General features: G+C 37.4%; 1 protein-coding gene across 1 annotated transcript; it reads left to right on the top strand.

Moving 5' to 3' along the window:
* Positions 1-4,120: 4,120 nt before the first annotated feature.
* Positions 4,121-12,967, top strand: LOC118280872 (polypyrimidine tract-binding protein 2; the record flags this gene model as incomplete). The annotated part of the gene is given in 8 exon segments (XM_050701330.1): positions 4,121-4,334; positions 5,241-5,437; positions 5,915-5,948; positions 6,885-6,977; positions 7,510-7,624; positions 8,746-8,847; positions 8,945-9,022; positions 9,357-12,967. Coding segments are annotated over 8 exon segments (966 nt in total), but the record flags the coding sequence as incomplete, so codon positions are not given.
* Between the last annotated feature and the right edge of the window lie 726 nt (positions 12,968-13,693).

Genomic DNA, 13,693 nt, shown 5'->3' with positions numbered 1-13,693 from the left:
GATACATTAATGTTGTTTTACTAGTCAAACTATAACAGTTTCACGTTTGAAGTTGGATGCATTTTCGGCAAAAAATGAAACCATTTTAATTTATATTCCAACAAACCAAAAAGAAATTACTCAAAGTGCCATTCGTCACAGTGCAATCTCATTTTGTGCCGATTTAAATTTTTAAATGCTTTTCCAATAGCAAAAGCGAAGTGATTAAAATGAGCAATTTTGCAGTAGTTTTTGTTTGTTGGTTTATTTTTATTAATAGTTAAAAGCTTGCTGTTGATGTGGGGTTTTTAGTGCAATACCGTCTCTGCCGTCGGGGCTGCCCGTCTCGATAAGTGATTCTTTATCCGTGGCTAATCGAGCAGACGTCTACCCCTCCAAAACAACATTGTTTCGTGAACCAATCGAACTATTCTAAATTAAAACATTGAAATTGCGATCTATATTTCACAAATTGAAAGTAATATAAAAGCGTGACACTTGATAAAAACGATGCGTCCGAAATGTTTTCATTACAATTTCTCTGACGTCATCTGCGGACAAAAACCAAATGCATTGCGGCACTAGCGTAATCCTTGCACCGGCAACAGAAGCACTCTGAGCTATGTGGGCTCTTATAAATATTAAACGCGGCGAGCTCGGGACCCCAACAAAAACGTTTATCTGGTCTCCGTGGAAAAACCGCCAGAATTAGCAACGGAGGGGGGGTGGATTAAGGCGGACCGCATTTAATCCTTCACTAAGAAGGCTTTGCTTAAACGAGTTCTAACGAGCTAAAGATAAAACAATTACCGGGGACGTGATTAAGAGATACGGACGACACTTGTTACGTCTTACGTTGACGCCGCCGACAGTGTCCGCGAACCCTTCCCGTCTCCACTGCTCAAACTTGACTTTCTACCTCAGGAAATATAAGTGAAAAATTTATTATCAGTGTTTGTAGAATCCAATAAATCGACTGAACGGAAATTCGTTCACCCTATTACGCAGTAAAAGATTCCAATATAAAATCGGGCGTGACGTTTGTCGTTTTATCACCTTGTCACTCTTCCTAATATTTTTTTTTACCTCAATTACGACTCCCTCCGCGAGCGCAAATAACCATTTCAGAAGATTAAAATGAAATTCTCGAGAATATTGATACTGAGAGAGCTGTAGATCGGAGTCGGAGGGTCTCGCCGAAGAGCACATTTTCCTTCATAGTTTGAATACCGGATTTTACAACGGTCAGGTGCTAATGTTCTGGAATAACTTTGTTCGCCGGTAGATCTAACAAGTTAAATGAAATATTAGTCTCGGAGGGAGTTGACCTACAGTCAGTCGAGATTAGATAAACGAACAACTTAGCAGAAAGACCACAAAACTAATGGCCATGAAATCCTTAAACAATTCCTTCAGCTACTTACCTAAAGCAGTAAAAGAATATTAACGGAGATGGTATTCATAGTGCCTAATATCTAACGACTTAATGTTTTTGCAGATTTACTCGAAAAATATACACAATCTTTTCTAAGCAACACCGAGATTTTTAGATTAAAATAAGACTTCTTAAAGTAACGACCGAGTTAAATTCAAAAGTGCCTCCGAAAAAGCTTATAAAAAGTAAGAAATTAATCTGCAATTCAAAATCCTTGGTGCCCTCTTATTCTTTTTCCTCTCATTCTTTTCTTTGGCAAATCCACGACAAACGTTCAACTGAGATATCTTCATTAAAGGTCTAATTGTTAATGTAACAGTTTATTTTACTTGTGTATAAGTAGTATGCTATTGTCTACTGTGAACAAGCAACCTTTTGATTTTAACAAGCGTGGGTTACTAAATTACATTACATTCAACGTCTACGTCAAGTATCAAATTGATAGAAACAATTTCGCACTTTGGTTAAGCAGATACAAATACTCCTATAGAAAGAGTAATCATTTAAAAAAGAAGCTTGATAGCCAAATAAGAAACATAAAACAATACATTAACAACTATTCTCACCTACGATATTTTTTCTGAATTGGGGAAATTTAAATCTAGAAAAATCTGTACCAAAGTTATCCCTGTACAGGCAGTACTATCTATACATCGCACTAAGAGACAAACGATCAAGTTGATGGATTATTGTTTCCGCTAATTTTATATCCCCATTTCAATAAAAAATCTGTCCGCTTGGATTTCTGGCTGATTGAAAAGGTTTCATATCAATTAAGATAATCGCTTTCAGGATTTAAACGAAAAAACAAAACATTTCCTTGTATGAATATCTAGGTAATTGCCACTTGTGATACGTTTTGTAATGTCCACTCCTGTTATGACGGCCTTATCCCATAATTTTTGGTAACGAATGCAAATTGCCGAGAATGAAACAATATCGGAATCACAGATTATGTTCTCATTTGACTTTTAAAATGTCACTCGACGATGTCTATGTATTAAATGGATGTACATTAGAATTGTAAATTAATTACTCGTTACGTTCTCTTACGCTCGCCGCGGTACATTTGGCATTCAAAATCGAATTCGGGCCCGCGAGGCTCTACAAAACTAATTACGTATCGAAGCTATCTTCTTCCACGCTTTCTTACGTGCCTTTCGCATTTCCATATAAGTTGAGCTTTAAACGAGCCAATCTATTCACGTCTACACATCAGGGGGTCGCATTTGCATATAGAACAGAAATTTATTAAATCTACAGCCAATATCCCACGTTCCGACATCGAACTTTTGCTTCTTCTAAGAGTCCTCCGATATTTTTATTGGACTGTTAAGAGTTGTTATGAGCAGCACTTATTAAACATGATCTACTTGATTTATTTACCCTGCACCCCTATATTTTGTATTCAGTCTCAGTCAGCCTCCGACGCAAAAATAACAGAATAAGACAATGGCGCCGGCAATAATTAACGATAGCTACTAGCACAATCATTTACGTTACTAAGGCATTAAAAGCCCAAAACATTTTTATTCAGCTAATGGAGTCCGTCGTAAAAATGTCATAATTCATTTGACAGATGACGGTTTACAAAGGAACTCCAATTTACTCCACAGGAATTAAATAATTCACGCTTTTAATTTTTATCCTGTGACAAAACTTTTCCTGTACCAGCTTCTTACGTAAAACATTTTAGTAAGGTTATCCTAGAAACATTTTAACGCCTCATTTTAAAGTCACTATCAAATTAAATTAATTCAGTGTGTAACACAGCACAACTACTTAAGCGTATTCTGTATTCACCTAAATGCTAACAAAACCTTTTAGAGCCCCACCGAACGGCCTGGATTCACGAAACACTTAATTGAGTGAAACTGTTTTATTAATTTAGAAAATTGTTAAGTTTACTTTGAAGCACCTAAATATTGAAAGTTCAAAATCCAGTTTCAATACACACACTTAACATTATGTTTGCAACTAAAGTTTGCCAAACAAACATAAAGCATAAATCCAAGTATTCTCTGCCAAGTTGTATGACATTTGTAACAATAAATAATGCCAGACGATTGCATTGAGACCACGATCATAAATACGACAGTCCTTTTATAGCATTAGTTTCATTAGTGAAAATAAAACGTGTTGCATTCTGGTTTCATTATAAAAATATGTAGAGGCGCGCCGCCCGCGCCGACGAGCTAGCTTTATGCTCGCAGGAATGGGTTGAGTGCTGTTGCATTTTAATTAATTCTCTTTTCTATCGCGATGTGGTGTTATCAGGCTCCCGCAGGCGTCGCGGCCAAACAAATAGCTGTTGCTCTCGCTACGTAACAATTTTGACACGGCCATAATGCGAGTTTTTCTTCTTTGTTACGGGTAGTGTATCGATCCACTTTTTTATCTCGTGCTAAAAGGAATTTTGCTTTGTTGGCCTTATACTTCCGACATAAATTATAAAATGAATAAGAAGACAACGAGCCAGGGTTACCTAACGCTTTTTCTTTCAACTTGATTGTATTAAAAAGTTAAATTGAATGCGATTCACTTTATTACTAAAAATCATCACATTCTTATTATCACTCAAATAAACGACCCTCAAAAGAAGTGAAACTTTTCCGACTTGTAATATGTTTTTGATGAGATTTATAATTCGTTCTGTTTTCGTGTCAAACGAGAAAAGTTATTTCAATAATGATAACTTTTTTTTAGGCTTTAGACGGGCAGAATATTTACAATGGGTGCTGCACACTGCGCATCGACTACTCGAAGATGACGTGCCTGAACGTGAAGTATAACAACGACAAGTCGCGGGACTACACGAACCCGACGCTGCCCTCCGGCGACGGCGACGCGCACCAGCTGTTGACCAGTGAGTTGATGCCACTGCGGGCACGCCTCGCCCTGGCCCTCGCATCCAGGATGAGTTAGTCCTCACTACTCTGCGCACCTGGAAGCTTTTACACTGCGCTCCAACTCTTACACTGTATGGTAGACTCTTGTCCTGCATCCACGAGGCCTGCGCTATGGAGCAGATCGTTGTTCAAACCTTTTTATTTTGAGTTGATATCCACGTCTGCCTCTTTACACTTGGCTATTGGACTTCACTTCGATCGCTCTTGCACCTTTTTATTAAGGTAGTTTACTGGTATTCTTATCTCAAAACTTTCGATCTCTTAAACCTTCAAGCTCAGGTATGTTCATTACGTTAGAACTCTGAATATTTTCTATGTCCCTAGTAATAGCATTAATCTTGTATGCCTGAGATATGCTTTGTTCCCCGTGTAGTCTGATAGGTCCCCATATTTTATTCATTTTCACTGTTTTTGATGTTTTTGTATAAAAGGCCCCTTTGCCTTTTTTCTTTATGTTGCAAATTACGGTGATTTTGTATTCTTGACTGTAAATGCGTGTTTTTTGTTGCGTTAAAATGCGTATGAAGTAACAGTGTGAAATAAATCTTCAATAACGCTCCCAAATTACATTTGCTATTCCACGTTAGCTCTTTTCTTGTTTATTATTCATATTTCAATGCTAAATATTCCCGCGGTGACTAATAACTCGTCATAAATCCGTATTGCACCGTAGAGAGTTGTAATATGTGTGGATCATTCCGCCATTGCGAATGTTCTGCTTATGTTATAATTATGTTCTTTGATTTGTTTTTATTGCTGTTCACTCCCATTCACGCTACGTATTGTACAAACTTTTACAAATCGTTGTTATATGTAGGTTAGAATGAAAATTAGGATATTTTCAATATTTATTTTTCCTTTAAAATGGTATGGCATAGAAATAGGTTCGTTTTGTGACACTGGTGTTATAATCGCAGGTGGTGGGGTGCTGGCGCCTCAGTTCCTGGGGCTGGGCTCCGGACTGGCGTCGCCGTACGGCGTGGGCGTGGGCGGCGTGGGGCTGCCTGCCTTCGGCGCGCTGACGCTGACGCCCGCGTCGCCGGCGCTGCGCGCGCTCGCCGCGCCGCCGCTGCCGCTCGCCACCGTGCTGCTCGTCTCCAACCTCAACGAGGAGGTTGGTACTCACACCCATGCAAACAACATAACCCACCTCAATACTGGCAGGCGGATTTATATTTCTGTTTCTCGTAACCGCCCTTCTACCTGTCAAATACAAATACAGAAATTTAAACTTCTCAGATTAAAATTGCTCTTGATAAAATCCAAAAACGACTCCCGATTGTACTTAAACAGTTTAGACAAAATTCCTACATTGTTTCGACTTAGTAGTTTAATGTTTATTGGCAAATTTATTCATTACGCTAACACAATAGCCAGTAACGCCCGTGTCAGACACCATTGTGATTGTGGGCTCACTTTATATTCAAACAAACTAATGCATTAACCACACGAAGGGCGTTACAGGCTGTTCTATTTATATATTCTATTAAACTCCTTAAAGATAAGTTGCTAATTTATTTATAGATATGATGTCAGATATCTTTTACGACTATTTATAATACTGTCTCTTTTCTCTTTCCTATTGTTTTAGATGGTCACGCCTGACGCTCTCTTTACCCTTTTCGGTACGTGTGCACATACATTCCGTATTTTATATTAAAACATTAATATTGCTCCTGAGCCCTGTCGCCTGAAAGACAAATTGTCAGCTAACATTCTCGACTTCTGTACTGATAACCGCATCCGACGACTTGTCGAAGCTTTGCTTGATAACACTATCGAATCTAAATTCTAAACGCTTTATTAACTCGTATGACAATTTGTGTTTCAGACACCCTAGTCGTAGCTAAGTTAGTTAGACGTCTGTATACCCAGTGTTGTCTTTGTTTCAGTTTATTATTTTATTTTCTTTGTGGGCTGTCAGTTTCATACTAGATACGGTACAGCGAAATACGCATCTCTATGTGACGAGATCGTCATACAAACATTTATTTTTACGTTTTTTTATTAAGTTAGTAGGAACCGTACCACCCGTAAACGGCGACACCACAAACATGGTAATCGCCTCTAAGCTTTTTATAAAGAGGTGCGTTAACAAACAAACGAGAATATAAGAACTCGATGCTAGTTAACTAGTCAGTAGAAATGAATAATTGTTTGCAGTAATTTGCTTAACACAGCGCGCCAGTACACGGCCCGCGCTGGTAACCGCTAAAGCATTAATCGAAAGCTTAACGTGACCAATTTAGAGCTTGGAGTTGTTTCTTCTTGTATTTTCCAACTGTCCCGTTTCACGACATTATATATTACGAGCCGTTGTACTAAAACATGCTGTGTATTAAGGAACCGTGTTAAGTGTAGTAACTTAGATAGATATACGTATACTCTAGACAACATTGAGATTACATTGTCCGGTTTTTGTTAGATTGTGTTTCTTTCAACTCAAGTGTACTTGCTACTGAATATAAACAAAACACACTCTACACAAATACCGATCTCTTATCTATAGTTACTGTGATATAACCTCGGTGCGTGTTTGTAAGACTTTTGTTTGCGTATAGGCGTGTACGGGGATGTGCAACGGGTGAAGATTCTCTACAACAAGAAAGATTCAGCCCTCATTCAGATGGCCGAACCTCACCAGGCCCATCTAGGTACGTACTCCATTCTAAACCCTACCCCTACCGACATAAAGTCGGTTTCCCGTTCACAAGGGTTGTATTTATTTAGGATTATGAGTGTACTTATGGTTCTCCTCTTTGCTCTAGTTTATTTTTCTTATAACATGAAGTGTCGTTGTTTACTTTACTTTCTACTTAGGACTTAGTCGAATTCATTAAGATTATTATGAGAAATAGTATTTTTTTATATTTAGATTCATTCGATATCTAAAATATGTAGTGATGGGGTCCTAATTAATTGCCTAAGAGTTATGAACAAAAATTGTCAAACAAGTTAAAAGAAATCTAATTTCAAAGAACCAAATTGAATCCCAGTTTATGTTATCAGAAAGCGATTACAATAAAACCATATTGTAGACTACATCAATTTTGTGGGGTACAAGATTAACACCACAAGATCTGTGTGATCTGATCAGGGCCTTCGTCACATTCGAGGAGAGACTATTACAATCATATAGGAAAATTATCTGCTTACCTTTATATAACGTCAAAATGTTTGGCCCAGCGATGACCCACATGGACAAGCTTCGCGTATTCGGCAAGGCGATGCGCGTGATGCTGAGCAAGCACCAGACTGTGCAGCTGCCCAAAGAAGGACAACCAGACGCTGGTCTCACCAGGTAATTCATATTCTGTCATATCTTCATTAATACTCAAGCCATTATAAGCAAGCCATATATTATTGTAGCCTTGGAATACTCAAGTTAAAGACATTTCGGTAGATCATTGTACCCCTGAAAAAAAATAAATGTAAATATAACCTCTTACGGCTGATTTCAATAGCCGATCTTAATCCAAAATCTCTTCAGACGGATCCTTAACAGATTGATTTTCAACAGAAATACCATACAGCTAATGTCAGATAGATTGAAATCGGTCGTTAAGACTAAGCAAGATTGAACAATGAATTAAATCTAGTACTACTAAAGTATTAGGGAAATCTTCGTAGTCTTCTTTAAATGGACCAATGTATATACACCTAGTACGATTCCAGACTTATAAAAAAACAACTTGATAATACATTTCTCGATTTGGAATAAAACTCGAAACATTTTGTTCAGTTTGCTAGAGCTCGATCAAAGAAACAGTAAACACTATGTACTATAGTCCTTTTATACACAATCATAAAATCTATTTTAGGAACCAAAACATGTTTTGTTAACAGATTTAGAAATATTGTTTTAAAGTGATTGACATGACCTTTATATCTGTATCAGTCGTCTCAATCGTGGTTGACTTTGTGATCCTGTTTTGTACGACGTTTGTTAAGCCTAAATTCCCAATACTCATCCAATAAATATCGGCGGCAAATATTCTAGACGGTTTGCAATTATAACGTAGTATATATTGTTTTAGTAATGACATTCCTTTATGACCTTAAATAATATTTCGGACAGCTATAAACAAATTGTTACTAAAAATTAAATGTATGCGAAACTTCATTTCGTAGTAAGACTGTCTCTGCTACGTGCGTAGGCGCATTGCTACGCCCGTAGCAGCGAATATTGTAAACTAGTAGAGCTACGAAACGTATCATGTGCTACGAAATTTTTACAACTCGTAGCAAGAATATTATGTTTACAAAATTAATAGGTTCTCGTATGTAATAATTTTGTGATTGATATTATTAGGTATATAAGAAAACAAGATTTAATATAAAAAAAACTATTTTATGGTACCCCAAATGACTTACAAGAACAATATTAGTTCTTATGTTTACGTATTTATTTGAATTTTTCAGGGACTACTCCCAGAGCCCGCTGCATAGATTCAAGAAGCCGGGCAGCAAAAACTACCAGAACATCTACCCACCAAGCGCGACTCTCCACCTGTCCAACATTCCGTAAGATTACTCTCTAAATACATATAAATACATATTTCTCAAAAACAATCGTAAACTACTTCCAAAGTTATCTAATATCAATCCAATCAATTTCCAGAGCTACGGTGTCTGAAGACGATATCAAGGAAGCCTTCACCAAGCGAGGATTCACGATTAAGGCGTTCAAGTTCTTCCCGTGAGTTGATTACTTTTTGTACATTCGATATTCGAACGAAATTGATTATAGTCTTTAAAAATAAATATTATTGTAGAGATTTTTTAGGGTATGGGTCGGCTAACGAGTACATGAATCATTTGATGGTAAGCTAAGAGCAATCAGCATGGCGTATAGACCGCCGGCAACATCAGAAGAGTTATCACAAGTGCGATGAGATTTGCCGTGGCAATTGCTCGGTTTTTCCACGATAGTTTTTTGTAGCCGTGGCACTCACATCGAGCCGGCCCATTTGTAGCAAAACACAGTTCTCGCGCGTGTGAACAGTTTTAAAAATGCTGTTTTACAATTTCAGTAAGGACCGCAAAATGGCGTTGGTTCAGCTGCCGTCGATCGACGACGCGGTGGCGGCGCTGATCAAGATGCACAACTACCAGCTGTCGGAGTCCAACCACCTGCGGGTGTCGTTCTCCAAGTCCAGCATCTAAGCCGCGGCGGAATATCACACAACGAGCCAGTCGCGGCCCGCGCCCAGTGTGCGCGCCCCATGTAGGGGGGCCGCGACACACTGCGCGCCGGCGCGAGCCTCCACGCGACTGACCCTTACATCGTACCTCTCACACAAATCGAGAATTTCCCTCGACTGAAATTAAAATATATCTGTATTACGCTTACACGGATCACTAGAGATTAAGTGCTATTCTATTTTCTTAATAAATACGTACGTTTACTGTTACTGTACATCTAATCTAAGATACTATCATCACAGTCAAACGCTGCTTGTATTTCCATACGATCCCCGACGGACCGTATTACGTAGAGAGGAATTATATTTTGTGTGATATTCATTCCATATTTTAAATAAGTATATCAATATTATTTTATTTTTGTAATTCGTAATGTTTCCCGGTGATTACAATATATTATTTGGTTATAATACATTATCAGGACGGTATGTGTTGCAATTAGATTGCGCTAGGTTTGAGTCCCGGGCCGCGCAGTGTGAGACACTGCCTGCCGCCAGCTCGCGGAGCTCGCGGGTTCGGTGCCCGGTTGTGTACCACCTTACAATTTTGTTCATCACATTATTATAGCACATTGTTAAAGTATCTGTCGGTCACATCATTTGCAGTTATTATTCTTAAATTGTATTTTATACATAATATATTTTATTGTCTATTTTAATATGCACAATTTACTATTATTGCATTTCTTTGTAAGTTAATATAGTTTTGTACGCATACACATTTTTCTTATTTGATTAATGGAATGTTATGTTTAGAAATGTGTATGTGTGTGCAATATTAGTTGTAGAGATAACTTTAATAATATATTTTAGATGTAACCGTACCCTTGCTTCCATTCTTGTTTCGTTAGGAGGATATTGTCTGTTCTACACTTGATTCATAGTTATTGACGATTAGTTAGTGTAATCACAACTCTTATCGCTAAGCATCTAGTTGTATATCACTATTTAAACGTTATGTTCAGTGACATAATAGTGACATGATGCATTTATTTCGATGTTAATTTATATTAATGGTAGCTACAACATATATAAATGCTCGTGCATACGTTTCACTAAGTGGTTAATTTTAGATAATTATTTATTGTGAGCGGTAGGGGGCGCTGGGCGCTGGGCGGTGTGGCCAGTGTCGCGAACATATATTTAGAATAATTTCCAGTACTGCTACGATATTGCCACACTGCAGCGGAGTTGCGGCGACGGCGACGGTCTATAAAGTATTAGCCAGATCTGATTTTGCTCTACGACATATTTAATCAACAGTATTTACACTAGGTCACAATAACTTGATGAAACAGTATTTTAGTTAATGAGCTGTCCTTCTCGATACTTCGTTTTGTATATAGACACACTCCGACTTCGATGTGTTCGCTTCTCACACTTCGGACTTCGCTAAACTCTCGATTGGATTTCACACATCTTTGCCTTCTTAAATTAATTAAAAAAATATGTCTAGTCCAATGCAAAAGAGATTAAGTTTGTGAATTAAGTGATTACGTTATCAAAATCTTATGAATTCGTCTCAAATATTTAAAGTCTGGTAGGGAAGCTTTTGTAAAAAGATTGTATATGGTTACGAATTTGTTGGTAGAGGGATGCCCGCGGCCCGCGAGAGCCATGCTACCGTTAGGACCAGTTTAAGTGTTCAGTTACACGTCCAGATTATGTGATTAGGCAAAGCATGCGTGAACCAGATACCTGAATATGACGAGTAGGAGAATACTGATGCCATCCGCGGGAGCCGGCTGGCATGTTAATTAATATTGTAAGTGTCAGTATATCGTACCAACCAACGCATTACATATCTCGACGATGCCACGGTCGGTATTCAATTAGGATAGCAAAGGGAATGTATATTGTAGGGTTATAAGAGGTAACGGTTCGTGCACACGTACAGTGTACAGGCAGACGGACACAGAGCGGCGCAGGCGCAGGCTGCGCACGTACCACGATCCACATCAGGCAGGCGTCACTATTGCATTACTTTCAACATATCCCAGTGTCGGCAGACACGCGGCAAATTAATGAAAACAAACTTTTATTTTAGAAAACATTTGTGAAATTATAAAAGTCACACATATTTACACTATTATGAAATGTATAATAATTATATCACGTAACATACATAAGATATAGAGCTTAGTAAGATGATTAAACTGAAAAAAAAAATATTAGAATGTCATTACGATGTAAGATTTAATAGAAAAATTTAATCATACAATTGTATTAATCAGTACCTACCTATAATAAGAACGTAAAAGTAGTTATTTGGTTTAGATAATGTTAGGTGACCAGGGTGTGGTGATATTTTGCACGTTTTTGAAAATGTTTTTCTATACGGCGCAGGATTCTGTGCCTGTGTTTTGAAATGGTGAGGAGTGGTGGTCGAGTGACGTGAGAGCGGCGGTAATCGCATTTGTAATTTTAATAATAATTGTATTATTATTACTATGTATTTAAATTAATGAATCACAAAGAGGAGATTACATATCCAGTGTACTCAGCGTAGAACGCTACACACATGCCGCGTTTGGTTGGCGTTCAATGGTTTGCTCGTACAGTCGCGTATACTCAGTCGCTTGTGCTCAATACATTCGTAGACTCGCTCCGTTACTACATGTATGTACTACTGTGTGTGTAGCGTTTTCAGGCCTAAACTTTTCTCAATAACATTGGTATTGACTAATAGATAATTATAGGAATTTATGTGTTTAGAGAAGTATTTTAAATATCTAGATTTTAATGGTAATATTATTAAAAATAAATAGATCAGTGTTTAGGATGAGATGCCAAATTTAAAGTCAATACAGATTATTTTAGGTAAAAGGTAATTGAAGTAATCTTAACATTTATTGAAAAGTTGATGAAAATGTTACAGTTAAATTATATTTGAGAGTTTTATTAAGCGCAATATATGCAATTTTATTCATTGTAAGTGAACATTGTTTCAATTTGTTAGTTAAAGTTATGCGTTGAAAAATGATGTGAAAGTTGTTTTCGGATGTGTTGATGGTGTCCCGCGCACGGCGGACTGTCACATGCTTGTTCTATGCGTTAGCGCACCTTCCTATGTCTCTCTTGCGTTCCATACATATCTCCGCATATCACACTGAATATGCTTATATTTTATTGCGCTTTATAATATTTATCTCTACTACATACATATATTAGCTGTATTTAGTACTTCGTAACGATATGAATAAAGGCCGACATATCAGTAAATAGAAGTATGGCTAAGGCGCATATTATATTATAACCTGTCTCGCTCCTCGATATTCTGTCTAGTTGTCTACTTCCTTCAGCTCGGCGGCGACCGCGAGATGTTTCATTGTAAGTTCACGTGTCGTCGTCTGTTCTTTATTTTTAATTTTAAGCCTTTTGTGTGGTTAATTTCACTCTTTATTTTTAATTTCATAATTAAACTATTATTATCATTGATACTTTTTGTTCTTTATTTTCGATCCTTTCCCTTTCTACCCTACATCCTTTTTTATTTTATATTTCCATATACCAATTGTCTACGATACGATAGCGGTGCGGAGTAACAGCAGCGTCACGTTTTCATACAAATCATACACTGCCATGTTCAGTTCGTTTTTCATCAATATCTATAGTTATAATTTCATCCCTTTATTTCAGACCACCCGAACAAGTTTCGAGAAAGTATTTGTAAATAAAACTTATAAATGTTAAAGGGGATCAATATAATGAGATGATGTACATTAGTACACAATTGGTATTCTAGACATATTCGTACTTAGAACTTAATTATTACTATCCTGGCGAAATCTACACTCGACTACATTTTAAAGTATATCTATTACGCTTTGATGTATTTATAAAACTTGTGAATAAATATTCTCTACCTTTCCAACTGGGTCTTCTGACTCGAGAAAATAAATATTTAGGCGAAATAAATAAATCACGTTGTTTAATTGAATTGTAAAGGGAGTAAGGGACTTAAATATTGCCAATGATAATTATGTTTTATATAATATTATCAAGTGGAATATTGTATTTCGCACAGGGTATAATGTGAATAAAATTATAGCGCTGCCCGTGGCATTTGATCGTCCGAGGCGGTTATTTTGTGTCCGTGCCACGTCCCTTATTCCTACTGTGTGGAAAGAACTGAACCATTCCGTAATGAAACGTTGAATTAGCGA

The sequence above is a fragment of the Spodoptera frugiperda genome, chromosome 20 (genome assembly GCF_023101765.2).
Source record: "Spodoptera frugiperda isolate SF20-4 chromosome 20, AGI-APGP_CSIRO_Sfru_2.0, whole genome shotgun sequence".
Lineage (NCBI taxonomy): Eukaryota > Metazoa > Arthropoda > Insecta > Lepidoptera > Noctuidae > Spodoptera > Spodoptera frugiperda.
The sequence above is the reverse complement of the archived record's forward strand: the minus strand, read 5'-3'. Positions and strand labels throughout refer to the sequence as shown.